Here is a 19,425-nt window from a genome sequence, read left to right on the forward strand (position 1 = left end):
CAGAACTCAAGTGTGATGTAGTAAATCAGCTCTGAGCTGCGAGCTCTGCTTGTTGTCACCTGAATGTATCGTGGGTTTCAGGATCACAATCTTGTCTGCCCTAAAATGGGAAGCTGGAGCAAAATACAGGCTTGAGGTAAATGAAAAATGGCAAAGCCTTCCTTAGCCAAAACCCAAGAGTGAATCCATGCTGCATGGAGGCTTCAGTTCAGGCAGAACCTGGGTCACAAGCCTTGGTCTGTACGGGCAGGGGAGTCTCGCAGCTGTCATCCTCCTCCTTCACCGGAGCTGTACCTAAAGCTGAAAGGCCAGACCAGGACTGGAATTCCCTCCCAGCCCTTGGTTACCCTGGAACCGGGGAGCGTTGGGGCTCCAGATGGAAACCTGCTCACTGTGAGTGCTCAGGACCCACAAGTCTGTAACCTGATCACAGCAATCCATGGCTGGCTGAGAAACACATCACTGTTACTGTATGCAAGCACCATATTCTCCTTTTAATAATTCATTTGAACAGAGCATTTCTGTAGTCTTCAGAGCTGAAAGTTCACAGCAACCAGTGGCATGCTTGGAGTTGGTCAGTTGAATTTCACTCTTTATTTATTGTATTTATAATGACCTAACAATTTCCTCTGTGTTTTTGCTGTTTATTACTATGGCACAACAAGTGTTTAGGAAGAGAAAAACAAGTCTTCGGCTATCAAGAAACACCCATGGAAAACCATTCTCTACTGGGAAGGAACCCCCTTCAGTCCTTTGTTACAGCTCTGTGTTGGGGTTAAGATTCATGGCAAGGCCCGGAGCTGTTCTCTATCATCCTGTTTTGGAAGAGGTGGCCCTGAGAGGTGTATTCCCTTGAATGTCTCTGTGTGTTTCCCTGTAAAAGGACTATTTCTTCTTAACAATAAGTACTTTGCTGTAGTGGAGACACTGCTCAGTCTTTGCATGAGAAATGCTTTCCAAAGCACTAAACAAGGCTTCAGATCTATTTCGTAGAGTTGAAAACGCTGCAGTGTTTTCCCAGGGAATGATTTACAACATTCCAAAGCAGCCTGTTATTGTAGAGCTGCTTAATCTTAAAGGAAGAGGCAATGAATGTCAAGAACCACTGTGAAAGTGCTTTCAAAATGTAAAGCTGTCAAATAACTTCTGGAGAGCCACTGTCTTGAGATCACCCGGTTTATTGACAAGAAAACAAGACATTGGAAAACTTAATTTCAGAATTCCTGAATAAGATTCCTTAATGTGGCATTTTCAGACTGATAAGGAAATGCTCTTGGGGGAAATACACATCATTTCATAGGGCAGGCCAGGCAAGCACCAGAGAAGGGCTGAAGGAAAGGAGAGAGGATGGGATTTACCTTTCTTCTTTCCTTCCCCCACCAGCCTAATGCCTTCCTTCTTGTCTTCCACGTCCCTCGCATGTTTATACTCTCCAGTCAGTCTGTGGCTGTGTGCCAGTGCAGGAGATGACAATATTGTTGTCAAGAACTGTCATCAACAGATGACAGCATCTAAAGGGGTTTACGAGGAATCTGGAGAAGGGCTTTGGACAAGGGCCTGTAGGGACAGGCCAAGGGGAATGGCTTTAACCTGCCAGAGGGGAGACTGAGATGAGCTCTTAGGCAGAAGCTCTTCCCTGTGAGGGTGCTGAGGCGCTGGCACAGGGTGCCCAGAGAAGCTGTGGCTGCCCCATCCCTCTCAGGGGGTTGGAACTGGATGAGCTTTAAGGTCCCTTCCAACCCAAACCAGTCTGGGATTCTGATATGTCCAGTCTGAAGACAAAGGAATCTTTTCTGAGCCCTGCTACCAGGAAGCAGCCAGGTGAGACTTGTACTCTGCTGCTTTCTAACCAACATACGAGAGCATAAGTCTGTAATAAATGCATCAGGTCACAGGGTGGGGGTTTTGAAATCACAGCTTTGCTCTTTAGGTATTCAGGACAATTCACCAGCAGGACTGTGCATTCTGTTAGGCCTTGCAGGCCAAGAATTGCAGAGGGTTTGGGCAGGGAACTTCACCCCTGGAACAGCAGCAGCAACCTGTCTGGCATTTAATCCCAAATTAAGTTTCTAATGGGAACCCCAGGAGTGTGGCACAACACCTGATTTCCTGGGAAGGACCATCTACTTGCAGCCACAAACACAATTCAAAGCCTGTGGGCCATTTTTCATGGCTTTGGCACTCAGCAGGATTAACCCTGCAGCCTTGGCATGGCAGCCCACAACAGGGCACAATTCAGCAACTTTCTCTTCATGGCTCATATAAATCTGGTTTGTTTTAACTAGTAAGTCAGCTATAAAGCCACATAAAAACATCAAACAGGCCTACATCTAAAATGTTGGGCTCAGAATTAAGTACTCACTTCACCACCAGCAGCCATATGTAGAGAGAGAATCGGCAGTAAATCTGTTTATTTAAACTCAAAAGAGGAAACAATAAAAATGTTAATTTGGGAAATGTAAACAGATTATTATTTCCTCTCAGTGCTTGTGCTGTCTTCCAGGATTCTCTCTGAGAGCATAAATGAACAGTCAGACAAAACCACTGTAACCATTAGGTGTGGTGGAATGTGTAACTTACTACAGTGATGCAGGGAGTCCTTAAACCAAAGAAGACAACTCAAATTAAGTGAGGCTTTCACAATGAACACTCATGGCAGCAAAAGATCCCTCCTTGAGGGCTGCTCTGGTGCTTACAGCTACAGAACTCAGTTTTCTTCATCTGAGGAGAGACCTTCAATTTCATCTCTGTCTCCTCCAATTGCCATCCAGAACGCTTTGGCCACCTAAAAATGACAAAAAAAAGATGGGAAAGGGGGAGAAATTCCCCTGAAGTGACTGAAGATTCTGCATTTACCATCCAGAAAATAGAAGCTGAGCAGCAGCTGAATGTAGCAACCACAGTTCTAAGCACAATGCTAATCCTCTCTGAAGTGAAGAAATGTCAGCAAAACAGAGGTAATAATTTGCAGTTCTTGGAGGCACATCTGATACCAGCCCTGTGCTAATTAAGGCATATTACATTTTCCTTGAGCTCCAGGCTTTTCCATTGACTTCACTGGAAGCTGCTTACACCCTTGGTGGTTGCAGGGCCTCATTGCAGACATTCTGACAGAGGAAAGCCTCTTCCAGTGTTTCAGAATCCGCCATTTGTTATTCAGTTCTTGAGAGACAGGAAACAGTCTTCCCCGGGACTGTGTGCTTTGTTCTTACTACTCTGAATACAGGAACTCTACAACAGCAGTAATTCTGGCTTAGAAAGGAAAACCCCAGTTTTAACAGATTCATCACCAATTTCAAACCCTCACCTTTTCTGCGTGTAGTTTCCTCTGCTCATGAGGCAACGTTGCAGCTTTATCTGTGGAAAAGAACAGAATTTAGGCAGTCACCCTCAGGAGTGAGCAGGCAGAGATGCCTCTTGCAGCTGGGTTTGGGGGAAAACTAAAAATCAAAGATCATAAAAAACTAATCTGATTTAGTAAGAACAATCGCAGTTCCCAGTCACCAGAAAGCTGATGCTTCTGAGTGCACTGGATTTCACCTCTAACATTTGTTGCTTTGAACTGTGAGATTGGCAGACAGTTATAGAGCTTAAAAATGAGTCTTGTTATAGGTCTGTTTACAGGAAACTGTAGCATTAGTTCATGCTGAACAAAATCAGTGTGACAGCAGTCAGCTGAGCAATAGCCGCTTCTTTCACTATCAAGCAAAGGGCAGATAATGAAACGATTAAACAACCTCAGACAGGAGAACAGGAATTTGCACAGGAGTCTCCCCAGCTCCCACACTGGCTCTCATGCCTGTGAGTGACTGGAATAGGTGACACAGCTCAGAACGTGGCACATTACCTTTCATTTCTTTTAGCTTTGAAAACAGCCTTTCAAAGTTCTCCAGGTCACCCTCCCTGGTGGTCAGGCTGGCCAGCTCTTGAATGTCCGTGTCTAACACAGGGTCTGAAATAAATGCATGCAGGTTGCTTCAAGGTAAGTTATTCCGTTTTCTCAGCAGGTATCAAAGCCTTTCTGATGCACTCAATATTTTAACATCTGCAAAGCCCATTTGCAAATTCCAGCCCCATAGGAGCGAAAGAACCATTTAATTTACTGACTGTTCATACAGACAACTCACAGCATCATTACAGTGGTAATTAATTTTGATACATTATGTTGCAAGAGTGTTTTTGAGTTCATCCAATATTTAAGGTTTCTTGCTTATTATAAAATGATCTGTCTAGGAGCAGCCATGGAGTAAATTAAAGAGTAATGAGACTGTGCTTAGACCACAACTAACAACACTCATCCTTTAGAATGTCTCCACATAAAATGTGTAAGAAAGTCCCATCTCCTGCAATTATTTAGGGACCTGTAGCTCAAAACACTTGAACCTCTTAGGGCTGACCCAAGCAGAGCGTGCTTCAATCGTTCACTTCCTGTGGGGGCAAACTGTAATGATTTTTCTCTGCAACCCTAAAGCTTGAAGCTTTATTTTTACATGGATGTTTCTAGATATACACAATGTATACAGTATGTGCATCAGGAAATGTTATCAAATCAGATCTGATGTTTCCAGTGCTGCAGGGGCTCTGTCCTGTCCAAACTTGGGCCCATTTTTATAAAGGAGAACACCCAAACTCAGTAATTATTCTCTACTGACTGGGGCAAGCACGTTTATCCCATACTTTTCACTGAGAAGAAGCCAGTGGCTTTCTGGGACCATCCCAGCCAGGGTGCCTGTTCCAGTATATCTGCCAAGCAGAAGAAGAGCTTACCTACAATGCTGTCCATCTGTAGGTTGTTTGTGCTAGCTCCATCTTCCCTGTTGTCTGAACAGGATTCTTCCCTTTCTGCTGCTGCTGGGTTGGGCTGTCAGGAAACAAACAGGTATTAGACTACCCAATAATGCACCTGCAAACATCAGCAGCAAATCAGGTGCTTCCTGTTTCGACTTCAAAAACTTAGTCTTTATCTTAAACTGCTGCTTACTGCAGAACCCACACCACGTGTACTACGAAAACCCACTTTTGCAACACTGTGAATAGGTGCTACATGAAGGTTTGCTATGGTAGGTTTGTTGGGTGTTAAGTAACACTCAAGTGATAGGGTTCAGTTTGCACTAAACACTGCTCTTGGGTATTAATGACAAACAACAGGCACAACAGGCTGTGAAGCATCCCTTGAGGAAGGAGGGAATAAAAGCAAGGCGCCACCACACCAAATGTGACAACAGGAAAAAGCAACATGAGAAACAGTATGAGCAAAGAACAAGAAATAGGAATTACTGTTTACTTCTGTATCTTGGCTCTCCTCTGACCTTATGCTATGGTTCGCACCCGCTAACGTGCTGAGAAGACCAAAGCCCTGGGTCCTGTCTGGAAACAAACCAGCAGTTAGTGTGATGGAAAATGCAATGTTAATACAAACAGTAACCGACCAGATGGGATAGAGACTATTTCAGGGAAGACACGCAGCACCCTGTGAAACTGTGTCAGTGCACTTGAAATTGTATTTTCTCTGTTTTTAAACTATACTAACATTTACTGTGCAGTATTACCTACAGGGACTAGATGTGTAAGGCACAAGAGATGTGAGCTCTTCTTTCTTGTTATGTGAAGTCCCTGCTCTGTTAGGATTTAGTCTGGAAAATGTCTCAGATTCCAAACAAGGCAGTTTTCAAGATACAGAAGCAGCATTTGCTGTTTGCTAAGGCTCAGTGGACCGGGTTTCACCGTCCATGGGAAGCAGCGCTGGGTTTGTGGTCAGATACAGGAAATGCAACAAGTGCCTTTGCTTATTTATACACGTGTTGTCAAAACAGGTTCTGCACTAGTGTAAATGCAAAGGCAGTTCTTAATATCTAAATATCTAACTCAGAATTCGTGGAAAGACCCAACCATCAAATCCAGTGTGTTTTCACACTGCAAAGTGTCCGCATCTGCTCACCCACTGTGTATTTCAATGGTGTTTTAAATCCAACCTAAAACCCTCCAGTGAATCCAAATATAAAACTAAACAATCATCTAAGTTAATGGATTCAGGGCAGGATTTTAAAATTAAAATAAAAGAATAATAAAAAGCGTTTTTAAAACTTTATTTTAAAATAATAGATGATATGATGAGGGCTTTTTTCCTGAGCCATGTTTCCAGCTGGCCTTGCACTGAAGTAGGGAATAACTGCACTTACACAAGGGATGGAGGAGGTTTTTCTGAAAATCTCTGTATTTTAGTCAACTCAAAAAGAACCACCATGAAGTTACTGTACTGCAAACAGCCAGGAAAGTGACTTGTGCCAGCACAGAGATTAATATTACTTTTTTTCTCTGAAAAAAAAATGTGTTCTGAATTATTCCCCTAATGACTAAGCTCTAGCCTCAGATGCTGAGGTGATGTCATGCTCAGGCACTGTCCAAATTGACTTGCCATTTATACAAAATCTCATTTTGAAGAGCTGAATGTGTAACTGAAGCCATCAGCTCTCTAGAAAACATGTAAACATGTCTCCATTAGAGAATTACTAAGCCCTCATTTCCTGTTTAATAATCTTCACTGTGTACTTAGGCTAATGCGTGTCCTGTCCCAATCCTCTCCCTCCAGCCCCTAGCAGGTATTTGTTTCAACTGGCTCTGTTTTATAGGGCTTTACTGCTTTAACAGATCACTCACCAGAGGTCTGGGAAGAAGTGAATCAGTCTAGCTGAAGGAATTGCCTTAAAAATGTTCACTTACAAGATACGTGAAAGCCCATGAAGTCCAACAGCCAGCTTAACAGGCAACTGAGCGATAAGACTGGGACTTCAACCCAAACCAAAGCAGCTTCCCTAGGTTTCAGCAGGCTGAGCAAAGAGCTGTCTTTTTGGGAAACTAAAGATGGACATTTCGCCAATGTCTGAATCATCTAAGCTAGATTGGACATTGCAGTCCAGAGTGTACTTGAGAGAGAACGTTCCCACATTGGCAGCGGGGTGGATGAAGTGATCTAATCATGTACCTCTTTTATATCTATGATTAGAGTTCAGCCTGTACAGGACAGTGGCCCCATCACCACCACATACACAAGACCTTAGCCAGTGTAATTACAGAACACTGGCCCAGTTAGAAAGCACTGGAATCTCCAGCAGGGACCTCTGAAAAGCAGCTGTTTGTTTCTGGACCCGTGGCTAGGGAGGCGGCAGACACAACACTTGGTTGCAGGCACACCCTCAAAAGCCTTCCTAAAAACTCTTTTTTATTGGATGTAAAAGTTATTTCAACTTCTGGGTGCAATTCAGGAAGTGGGTGATGCCTTACACAGTGTTCTGACAGCATCAAAGCCAAAAATTATCTCACTCCATTTATTGTAATAGTTGGTGGCTCCAAAATGATGGAGTCCATAGAGGTTCACAGGTATCGTTCATTAGTAGTCACACAGTTCTAGAATGCTGTGCTGTGAGCACCGCTCTGAGATTCATACATGCTTGTTTCATGGCAGAATGTTTTCTGCTGCCTTTATCTACTCTTTCTCTGTAACCTGTTTCTAGTTAGCATGTGGTGAGCCTGATTTCCATATAAAATTGGAATGAAAATATCAAGATTCATAATTCGTTTAAATAATGAAGTTTAGTCCCCCTAAACCAGGCTATTTTTTTGTAAACAGAGCCAGGCTTGTTCCTGGCCCCACCTGAGGTAACTAGCTCCAGCTGGGAGCATTAAAGCACCTATTTAAGCAGGAAAGTAGCAAGAACCCTCTTTCAGAGGCTAGTAAGTTGTTTCTCTTCTTGTTGCTAAGGTCAGAGAGCTTTGCTCTTGGGGGGACAGGTAAGGGCAACAGAAGTGCACTACCTTTGCATGGGCAAGATGTTAGCTGAAGAACTGCTTGTGTTCTTCTGCACAAGGGGAAGAAAACCACCTGATTCTCAGATTGAAGAGCTCTGAGGCCTGGAGAACCATCAGCTTCATAACAGCTCCAAAAGGGAGTTGCCCTCTGGAGACTCTCAGGTAAAAGTGCTTTGTTTTCTTTTACCAGAGACAATACTGCTTTGTTTATTTGGTATTAATTGATGTGAAAATGCCTGTGATTCAACTACATTATATTTAATACCTATTTTTAGGAATTGGTGAGAGATGAATGTATTTAATGGTTATAGAAGAAAATCAAAAGGTCAAGACTTTTCTTAATAGCTGTGTGAAAAATCTGCTTCCCAACTTAAGAATAATTCTCAGTGTTTAAGGTAAAACACCTTAAATTACTATGGGTTTAACACTTGTACTTGAAAAAAGTCATTCCTGCTCTGTCTGTAAGCGTAATTCTCATACAAACAGAAGTAAGGCAGTGCTGTAACACTGGCTGTTTGGATGGCTATACTTAACAGTGTTATAAGCATTTACTGCTACACAAATACATTTATGCTCTATGAAAGATCTTCACATGAAGTATGACTCCATGGTTTCTAAATGGCCAGCAGGTAGAGGTAATTCAGCAGGAAAAGCTGCAGTGTGATTTACATGGCAGCCAGTTTCCAGGATCAGGAGGAAGCTGAAAGCAAAAGATATGTTACAGGTCGTAAAAGGATTTATTTTAAGTAAAATGAGCTCAACAGTTTTCCTTTGAAGGCACATTTAGGCTGCAATAACTTCCAAATATAGCTCCCTTCCTGAGGGGTTTGGAGCAATATGCATCAATACTGTGTGGTTCCTGCACTACGGAGATAGAAAACATGGATTTCCAAGGAGTCTGACTTTTACAGGACAAACTAATGATGCACAGGAATTTCCCCCCGAAGAATTGAACATGTGAGTAAGTTCTGTTCTTGTGAAATGTGGCATCTGTCAAATGCCGGAAACAGGCCATTAAGGGAACTGTTTTAGCACTAGTGAGAACACTTCACACTATCTCAAATGGTCACTTATTGTTTTACAGTGGGTACCTTAAGTTAGAACCCACCTGAACCTCATTCTGATAGGTATGAGAAACACTCAAAAGGCTACATAAAGGAAAGAAAATGAAAGAAGATTCTTGGTTTAGTAGTTCTCATCCCAGTTCTGGTGAGTCCCAGGAACCATCCTGCAGTTAAAAGAATTAACAGAAGCCTCTCAGCACTCAAAACCATTACACAGTTAAAAGATGTAGGAAGGAAGAAGCCTCAACAGTGGGAACCTGTACATCAGGGCGCAGTCAGACACTGGAAGGTTGCTGGTGGGATGAGGCTTTGTGAAACAAGAAATGAAAGGACAAGCGCTGGTTTTTGCACTGTTTCCAGAATGTTCTGTGGTTTCCATGTACTTGAGTGGGATTTTCTGTAGGGAATACAGTCCTTGCAATGCACTTAATACGTCCTTCAATAGATATCTGAAATCACTTCTTTGCCAATCTCAGTCTTATTTCAAGACAGTATTTTGTTAAACTATTATTTGGAATGTAACACTTCTCCACTAACCCATGTATCAGTTTTTAGGCCAGGCTGATAATGACAAGCTACTTCCTGCTACTTCTTGCTAGAGCATGAAGGAACAAGCTTTAGTTTTCATTGAGTTAGTGAGTATTTAACTTAAGTTATTGGTAGAGAACAAGTTCAAGTACAAAGGGAACATGAACAGATGCTGAAATAGGAATAAATCTCACCCACTGCCTGTAAATTTCTCTGTGTGTCAAGGGACAATGAAAGCAATAGCTAAAACCCTGTTATTCCCTGTGAAAGCTTTAAGAGTGCTGTAATTCTCTTTGTATTGATGCAGTGGCAGCAGTACTGTAACTGCTCAGTTTAAACTCCTGCCCAAAATTGTAAAGCCTCTAGGCCTTGTGTTCTCGAGAACTGATGTAAGAGGAACCTATTACATACCACTCTTCATGACTACGTTGGACCACACGTTGGCATTCAAGGCTTGTACAATTCTTTTCACTCCAGTGGACTCTGGAAAGTCATCTAAACCAAGAGAGAGAGAGACATTGCACTCCTTAGACCAAAACCCATTACATGTCTGAAAGTAAGGAGCTGTGCGTCTGAATCCCTGTCTTATCACAGTCAATATAAATCACTACTTCTGTTAAGAAACACAGATTTCTTGTCTTTGCTTCATGAGAGACCAAACAAATCTAAATTAATGCATCACTTCTTGATCTGGACTTCCATGTGTTATGAACTGTGAGCTCAGCCTTTTGTAGAGAAATCTAATTCTCAGTGGGGTTTTGTTAAATATTTAGTATGAGGCCCACATGGTTCAGTAACCTGTAAGTAAATTTAACAGTGATAGTTTTAAGTTGCTGTTAAAAGCAAGGCATTTTTTTACCCCAAGATCTTTGAGAATGCTGTATGGCATAAAAATAGATGCTAGAATTACTTTTCCCTCATTTATAAAGTAAAGAACTTTGGTTAACTATCTAAAGAAGGTGCAATGCTTGTTACAAATGATCATTGTAAAGCCATACCCACATCTAACTCCAAGTGTTCCAGTAATCCTGTGCATTACAGTAACTGGAAAGACTTAGGAAAGCATTATTAGGACTTGTACTTATTTACTGAATAGCTCTGACACCACTTTGTATAAAGTCAGTTTTCCATTTCCTCAGTTTAGTCAGCTTCCCATATTTGTGAAGATCTCACAAAGCAATAGGGGAAGAAAACAAACCAACCCTTCGGATACAAAAATGTGATTGCTTAAAAATGAACTTCCTCTAAGGATGACTCAGGGACAGGTGCAATCGTTGAAACTGCCCTTAAAAATGAATTTAAAGCTGTCTCTGACCCCTTGGATCAAGTGTTTTACCCTCTGACACTGCTTATGGGTTCTGTATTAGAGTCATTATCAGGAGTCTCAGTTTAGAGGTCTCAACCTTACTGCACAAACAACTGCCTGACAGTCAAAGCAAGACCTGTGGTTTATTTGTGATGAGCTGCCAGAAATGTCAGACTTTTTAAACAGGTATCGGCCCAGTATGTTTACTGCATCCATTCTATCTTCTATAATTCATACAGTGTGTTTATGGGGTCAATATGTTACTCACTGGAATACTCTTCTTCCTATGCACCAGCTACCATATTACATGTTCTTCCCTGAATATTTATCTTAATACTCCAAAGATTACCATCCTGACTTGTTATTCTTCCTATTACTTGCAGTAAGTGGTAAATAGCTTGTTCTTTATAACAATTACTCAATAGAAAACTAACATGACTTAATGTTACTAGTACTTCCTTTTAAAGCACTTCATAAGAAAACTAGCGTAAGGGGTATCCTCTTCTGATGTTTCTGGTTTCTATAGATCAGAAGTGTTCCATCCCCCCCTACTTGACTAACAAAATCCCCAAACTTTTAAAGACATGGTGGGGAGAGAAGGAGCATTCTTGGCCATCCAGGATGCAGTCTGTACCTAGGCCCTTACGTGGGGGAAGGGGTAGGACTTGTGTTCTAGCTTAGGACTTCAGACTAAGCTATTTCTGGTGATAGCTACATACTTAGTGAACCTGAAATAGAGCAAATGTTGGTGACTAATTCCACTCAGGCCTGGAAATGGAGTCACTTATCTCATTCTGGTTCTGTAGAGGTAAGATGTAAACACTGTCTTTGTATCGCTGCAATGAGGAGATTGGGTTGATGCTGATAAGGCTGTCAGGAAGCACACAGTCACTTTTCAAGAGTGGAACATCACACATCACACTTGTGACTTGGATGAGTTTTTTCAAGTTATAAATGTATGGTCAGCCAGTGATTCTGAAACTGGTTTATTTCCTGTGTAACAGCATATGCTCTTCTGAAGTGTTTTTAACAATCTCCTTTTCAGCCTGTCATGTCACCATCAGAATTACTTCTCTTAAGCATAACAGTTTAAAGTTGTTGGTTTTTGTTAAAAAAGGCAAAGAATTTTCCTGCCCTGGATCCTGTTTTTAGATTTATTTCCAAAGTGGAATATGATCAATACAGTCCTTGGACTGGTGCCAGAAAAAGGAGCAGATATTATTTTTATGTAGGTGCTACATAAACAGCAGCTGTATTTGGGAGGAGACAAATGGAATTTCTTGGAGGAAATAACCTCCTCCTCCTCCTGACCTTTTCTAGCTGAGGCTAAGCCTCACCAACTGGGAGCATTCCATGCCGTAATCATGTAGCACATAAATAAAGTTATGCCCCTTGCAATTGTTCAGGAGATATTTTGGTGTGCTTTTTCATTGTAAAAGTTAAAAGAGAAGTAGCAGTCCTACCATCTTCATCAGGCAGTTCCTCAGGGCTAAGTTCCACCAGTTCAAAGCCATGCTTGATGCACCATTCTTGAGCTTTCTGTCTGTTAACACCTGAAGTTGGGAAACAAAAATGCATAGTAAAGATACACATTTGAGACTAATATCAGTAGCTGAATGTTCAGCTACATTTTAATCTTCCAGAGTTGTTTGCTCATTCTGGATTGTATGGGAAAACAGTGTATGGTAGCTAGTGTGGGTCCTCCATTCATTTTGAATTTGATTCCAAAAAGCAAACAGAATTGTTTTTTTGCAATTGCCATAAAATCAAGTGGCTTGGCAGTGGGTACTCAAAGGGGTGTGTAAGTGAAGTGCCACAGTGAACGAAGACTATTAACTCCAGGTTTGAAGCTGAATTCAGTTAGAGGGACATATCTGCACCTTACAGCTTGCTGTTGTGTTGCATATACTGATGTAGAACCAAAGCAAACCTGTATTCCTGGTCATAAAAGTAACCTGACTCTTCTCAATCAAATCTAGAGCTCAGTCTTGCACTGATATTCTGAGAAGCAATTGTGTTGATTTAACTAGGAAATGAATCATTATGCAAGGTTAATATGGAACTTCTGTGGGTTTCATACCATTTTCAGATACTCTGTTACAAACAAGGATCATGACTTCCGGTAACCACTCTTCTGTCAAGGTAAGCCATTCAGAGACATTATCAAGTCCAGATTTCTAAAGGAGAAAAATCAAAGTTATTTGGAATACAGACTCAAATACTTTAGATTTTATAACTAGTTTTCAATCATTATTAGAATAAAATGAAGTAAGGAAATATGCTAGGAGTAGTTGGAGATGGTGGGAAAATTTGCCTAACTCACTGGCATAGTTGCATCCCCAAACCCCTCCCTTCTACCTGGAGTATAATAGTAAAAGGAAAGGAAACAGCTTCACTTGTTAGCAGGAATAATTTAACATTGATCTACTGACAATTAAGTACAAGAGCCTAAAAGGAATGGATGGCACAAGATGAAAGAATGTAATTTGAGGTTAGCACTGTGATAAGGCAACTATATCATACAGGTAAAGCAATATAATGAAGTAGAAGAGTCTTACTATTGTGCTGTCGAAGTACACAACAAATGCTTGCACTGATTCAGCAATATCTCCAGTAACAAGAAACGTGTTTGGTACTACACACAGGTGAATATCTGCAGAGTAATATTTATTATCTATTGTCCAGGGGTAAAACTTCACTCTTCCACTTGTAGTTGCTCCCACAGTAATGTCATCTTTTCCTGTGATACCTGTATAAAAGGAAATGAATGAGATGGGTGATTAAAACCAGCATCAAGAAAACAGTTTGTGTAGAGAAGCTGGTTAAATGCCAGTACAGAGCCATCTTTTCTTACTCTAATAAACCAGTATATATTTAAGATCTTTAAAAATTCCACCTCAATCTGTTACTCTGTGCTAGAGTTCATTATTTACCTTTCAAAAGAGTTTATTTTCTGGCTCTCAAAATAAAATGTGGTACAGAAGCTCTTCAGAAACAAACCTTTTTCCTGGAAATGCCTTTTAATGTGTTAGCCTCAAACCCTTTACCTGTAAACAGGATGTATGGAGGCAATACCTAAACTTTATTACAGCAGAAACAAACCCTGCATGTTCATTCAGATGTGAATAACTGTTTGACTGTGACCAAAACCTGAAGGTAACTAATGAGAAAATAAAGCAAGTTACTACAATTGAGTTGTAATTCCCATTAAATTCCATGTAGGAGCTCGACAATTAAAATCCAAGGCAGTGCTTTGATAATGTGATGTTAAACACTGTCCTTTGTGTGCTGGGAGCAACCCTCACAGGGCACACTCACAGCATGACAGCCACCTGGTGGAAGTGAGTTACAGTTTGTGGTAGAAGATCCCATCCACACCTTGCTGGAAAGGGCAGAATATCTTGTTCAAGCTGGACAAACTTACAGACCCTTTAAAGCACAGGTCAGTTGTATAAAACTGAGTCAGCTAGAATTGCTTTGGGCATCAGAAGAGTTAAAGAACAGAAATTAAGTATATGGGGGTTTCAGAGATCTTAAAGGTTAGATTTTGAAGGTGCTGAGAAACAGTTCCTGGAGATGCTAGAACAGGCTGTTCCCCAAACAGTGCCACAACAAGCTAACAATAAAGGAGGCCATAGAAATTTCTGAAACCCAGAAAACCAGTAATACGACTTGGAAAGCCAAAGTGGGGAGGAGAAGAGGGTGAGGAAAGGAAGTCTGTTCAAAAGTCACTGCAGTGAAGTGAGCCACCCTAGCAAGAACACAAAAGGAAAGAACTTGCAGAACAATTTTCAAAAGGCAATATGAAAGAACTTTCACAGTTGCTTTGGAAGTGATTATTTTTCCCCCTCACAAAAGAGTTCATGGGACAAATTTCAGCCTCAAAGTACTGCCAGGAGAATGAGGACATGTCCCATTTCCTATTACATGCCACTGGTTCCTGTATTTTAAGCAGTCGTCTTTCATCCCATTGTGCTTCTGATGACCCATCATTCATCCAAAGAGATTTTGCCAATCCCCTGTGGAATTTCTCTCCCAGTCAAAATGGATGTTGCACACTAACTTCGAAGGGCTGAGGGAACGTTCTGAAAGACTTCAGCCTTGCTATGCCTCAGCCTGCATGAAGGGCTGTAACAAACAACTGCAAAGCAGCCTGATTACTCATGGCAGGAAACTAAATGTAGTTTGGGTATCTTGTAAATAGTTCTCTGCCACAAAAAGTCACTTAAACCATTAGGTTTTGCCCTTTAGAGTAAACAAGCAGAGACTACAAAAGAAATACACACTACAACTCGAAGTGAGTTGTCAAGGATATAGTCTGTGTTGGAGCTAGTTTAAAGGATTACATTTGCCACCTCCAGATTCCAGAAATTTCTTTCCAGGACAGTCTGTATTTTAATATAAAAGAAGTAAATTCAGAGTGAACCCTTTCATATCTGTTTTAGAGGATATTAATCACAATAAACCCTATCAAGTTTTATTTGCATATAGAATAAATTTGTATAAAATTAATCTGCCAAGAAGGAGGCGGCTTGTCAACCCTATCTCTAACAGAGTTGGAGTTACTCATTTTTAATTTTAAACTCCTCAGCCATTGAAAGTGTCAGTGGTTTGCCATGCAAAGAGCCTGGAAAACCAACTGAGTCACTCTGTGACCACAACAGTAGGCAGGCCTGCTGGGCTGCCTCAATTAGCTTGCCTTTTCATAGGGCAGAAGTGGCTTGTCTGGATGACAGGAATGCAAACAGCCTCCAAATGCAGCACCATTAAAGAGTACTAAAAACATGCATGGAAAAGTTCATGCCACAAAAGAACATTGCTTAGTGTCACTCAAAAACATGATTTAGAGTTCAAGGTCCTCCAACAAATACTGCACTTACTAATGCTGGACACTTACTTTACTGAAATAACCTTTATAGTCTTACCAATAAGTGCTGATGCTAATTAAGACATTCCTGTATTTGTGTCCCACACTTGTGTACAAAAGCGCTTTGGAGCAATAGAAGCTTCCTCATTTACAATCAATTACTTGAGGCCAGGGACCAAACATACCGTTTCTAAGGCATCCAGTATCAGCCTTGGTTATAACCTGCCGCAGGCATGGGCACTATTCACCCGTGCACTCTCCAAAGCCCCTGTACTAACACCCACCTATACCAGGATCACCACATTTCTTGGACAATTGGACAATCAATGGACAATTCTCTTCCTCCAGTTTATCCCAGTCCATGACTCACTTTGCCCATTTGCTACCAGAAAACCATTTAAGAACAAACCAGCAACTGGCACAAGAGATCAGTGCATGGCTCAGTCCAGTAACAGATAGTGACTGGTGTTGTATGGCTCATTCCAGGCAGTCAGTCACCAGCTTTGGTTTTTCATAAAGCTCCTCGGTTGTGTCCCATCCTCACTCAGCAGTAATTTCTAATAACATGGACAAAATTCTTTTGGAAACTCCTTTCAGTTATTTACATGTCGGATCATTTCACTGACTTAAACTTGCTGACTTTTAACTTTATGATCTTCCATATAGACAAGATAAATTCAACAATAATTCAGAAGACAAGGAAGAGGACACGGCAAAACTGTAAAACCCAACATCCATTCCCTTTTTGTAATACAGAGGCTCAGTGTTCTGCCAGTGCAAGGCAGCAAATCCTTTTGAAAAAGGCAAACTGGAGACCAGAAAGCACTTTAAGAGAGTTGAACAATAATCAAAGACCCAGATGCTGATCTCTTGCCTCTTGCAGGAGTGTTCCCTGTTCTCTAATACCCAACTGACATTTAAGCGCTTTGACCATATTGTGTGTTTAATAGTAATATCTTTTTCAGAACCATTACAACTCCTGTTTGAAGGGGTGTTTTCCAAAGGGATTAAGGTATTGATCACTCTTTCTTGTGCTTTCCAGATTGAATACATATTGTAAGAACATAATTCAGTCTTTTACAAAGCCGTAAATGATTCTAAGTCCCCTTGGTAGGTACACCAAGTAGTTCTCACATTCTGGGCCTTGAGAGCCACCTGGTGGAATACACCATAAAAAATACTCCTGCAAATTACACGCAGAGTAAAGAGACACAAGAAATACGCTGTGGGGGAGAAGGGGAGTCCTAAACAGTCAAAAAAGAGGGGAGAGGGAATCACATCAGACAGTATTTATCTATTTGCCGGCATTATTAAAAACTACATAATTTTCTGTTTTAATCTGGGATAAATACATCTAAAAGAAAAGCCAGTCCTGTTTTCTGCATTTTAAATAGCTTTGTTTTGTCACAATATCTCATCCAATAAGCATTCAGGGCATCCTATGGAAATGTGAATGAATTAAAGTATGTCTAGCAAATATTCTTATCCTCAAGCGATTTCCCACTTAACAGGATGAGAACACTGGGAAAAGCCTTGTAATTAGCTTGGAAAGTTCTGGCAGGCAGCAGGAGAGATCAGTTCTCATACACCTCCTGACAGTGAATGGTCCAAGCAGCATCTTTCTACTTACAAGACAGATTTTACTACAAAGAGCACGTACCAGAGAAATTCAGCACCACAGTGGCAAAAGCAGTGATGATACCAGTTTCATTTCATGTTTCTGGTACGGACTCAAACCCCAGCTGCTCTACAGACCCTACTATCAACACAGTATTTAATAGCATATTTAACCAAATATATTGTATCTCAGTGTACTGCTTCAGAGGTGCTGATACAACGGTCCAATCTCAGCATTGAGCTCTAAACCATTACAAAATAATGTCTTTAATCTGGTGTGACACTTTCATGCAGTAAAAGCACAAGTTCTGAGAACTGCACCGGCATTTTGCTTCCACCCACCAAACCCCATAAGCCAGGCCAGCCAGAGCTGCCTTGGCTTTATCAGTATATCCTTGAATGTTTCACAATGTTTGTTCCGCTTATTCTTCTGGAGCTGATCTAATTTCACTTGTTATCTAAAGCAGAAAATTAAATTCTCATGGAATTTATTTTAGTAAATCATCATGTTTCTTTCAGGAAGGTTTTAATGTCTTTTGTGAAACAAGCCAACCAGAGGACACACAGACTACCTGTAAGGCTCCCGTTTTGGTACCGAAAAACAGTGGAAGAGACATTTAAAAGTGAGTACTAGTTAAAAAAACCCTGAAATTAAGTTTTAAGACTTTCTTCTATGAAGCTTTTTACTCACCTTCCTTTTTTACTCATTTAATTTCACAATGAAAAATAATCAAAGGAAAACTACAAGAACCTTGAATAATACCTTATAATCCACTTATCCCTTCCTCAAAAATAAGCAATGACTGATAGTAACATTCTTTGGTATGGAATGCTTAAATAATTCAATATCAACCCAGCTGCTGTGACAGAGCAGCCTTTGACCACAGAGCTGGTGCTGTTATTCTTGGTTCAAAATGTGGTTTAATGAGATGAAAGAAGCCAGTCCCTGGGGGCTGCCCTGTGCTTTAAGAGGTCCCAAGTAACATCTTACTCAGACAGCTGAGAACAAATCCAGAGAAGGGGGCAGGGTGTTGATAAGTTGCACATATCAGGATGCACATCAAACCGCTTGTGACAGCTCCCTAAAAAGCAAGGCTGTACTAACAAGCTGCAATGGCAAAACCAGCAACATTTAAACAGCTTCTTCCTGGAATCCCCCTGATTTTAGAATTGTTAAAAATTCCACCAGAATTTCCTCTACTTCAGGGCTTACTCTTTTTCAGGCCATAAAAATGAAAACTGGGTGCCCAGAAAACCACTTTGGAATGAATTCTGTGCATTTCATATGGAGTAAATGTAATCTACAATTCTAATAACTGCAGAAAGGAAGGGTTTTAGCTTTCCCTTTCTTTATGCTTCTGCACTGGGGCAACGAATAGTAACAGTCTAATGCATGAAAGCAAAAGACCTTTAGACTTTCAGCACTGGATGATGCTTAAGGTCCAATGCAGTCTGTTCACTCCATAAACTGAAAGATGAAACCGAAGGGATGGTATTTATCCACCTCTTGTTTTTCTCTTGCCTATATTGAGCCACTCTGGTCTCCCCCTTGTTCTTGGGGCCATGTGGGCCTCGGACCAGTCCCAGGGAAACAAGTTCACTGTTGTGCTCGACAGGTGAATGACCCTGATGGTCTAGTGAACCTGTCCTTCATTTGTTGTTCTACAAAGTACTATTCACCCTCAAGGCAATTCTCGAATTATCTAGTCCAGGTATAACTCAAGACTGTTGATTCACATCTGAAACTGGGCCAGTGGAATGCGGGGTTTCCTTTTTTCCCTCCGTTGTGGCGTTATTGCCTGCTGCTTGGTACAGAGGGTACAAGACACAACCTGCGCTCTGTACCACCTCTCTTGAATCGCTTATTTCCTTAAAGCATTAAGGAGGCCCCTGACTCCCTCCTCAAGGCAGGGTTAAACACTGCAGGCCCAAGGCCCGGTGGTCGCGCTGAGGAGGGTGCGTGAGGGGAGGAGAGCAGGCCTTGGGGCTCCCCTCATGGCGCGGGCTGGCAGTGAGGGGCTGCCGGGCCGGGGCCCCGCGGCTGCGGCGACTCACGTTTGACGAGCTCCTCGGCCGCGAAGCCGGCGGCGCAGCTGGTCACCAGCGCGAAGGGCCCCGCCGCCGCCATGGCGCCCGCCGCCGCGCCCCTTCCGGCACCGCCGCTACCACACAGCGGCGGGGGGGGGATAGCACGAGGGGAGGAGTGGGCCCAGCCCTCGCCTCCCGTGCGTTCCCCC

At 41.8% G+C, this 19,425-nt stretch overlaps 1 protein-coding gene across 2 annotated transcripts; it reads right to left on the minus strand.

Moving 5' to 3' along the window:
- Positions 1-1,310: 1,310 nt before the first annotated feature.
- On the minus strand, positions 1,311-19,346 carry AAGAB (alpha and gamma adaptin binding protein). Of its 2 annotated transcripts, XM_080626244.1 has the most exons (10): positions 19,244-19,346; positions 13,263-13,453; positions 12,785-12,881; positions 12,168-12,257; positions 9,810-9,893; positions 5,285-5,367; positions 4,768-4,861; positions 3,848-3,952; positions 3,308-3,357; positions 1,311-2,785 (listed from the first exon to the last, which is right to left on the minus strand). In XM_080626244.1, the coding sequence occupies exons 1-10, from the start codon at positions 19,314-19,316 to the stop codon at positions 2,708-2,710; spliced, it is 945 nt and encodes a 314-aa protein (XP_080482370.1). In that variant the 5' UTR covers positions 19,317-19,346; the 3' UTR covers positions 1,311-2,707. The 2 variants fall into 2 exon arrangements, 1 of the variants encoding a protein (XP_080482370.1); XR_013957738.1 differs by lacking the exons at positions 1,311-2,785; positions 3,308-3,357 and having other exon boundaries at positions 3,919-3,952; positions 4,772-5,367.
- Positions 19,347-19,425: the final 79 nt, after the last annotated feature.

Source organism: Psittacula echo, assembly GCF_963264785.1.
Source record: "Psittacula echo genome assembly, chromosome: 10".
Taxonomy (NCBI): Eukaryota; Metazoa; Chordata; class Aves; order Psittaciformes; family Psittacidae; genus Psittacula; species Psittacula echo.

Coding starts and splice junctions, on each gene's coding strand:
- AAGAB (XM_080626244.1), bottom strand. CDS start 19,316: ATGGCGGCGGCGGGGCCCTTCGCGCTGGTGACCAGCTGCGCCGCCGGC. Junction 9,894..12,167: donor GGAACTGCCTGATGAAGATG/GTAGGACTGCTA, acceptor CTCTTGGTTTAG/ATGACTTTCCAGAGTCCACT. Junction 4,862..5,284: donor AGGAGAGCCAAGATACAGAA/GTAAACAGTAAT, acceptor GTTTCCTGACAG/CCCAACCCAGCAGCAGCAGA.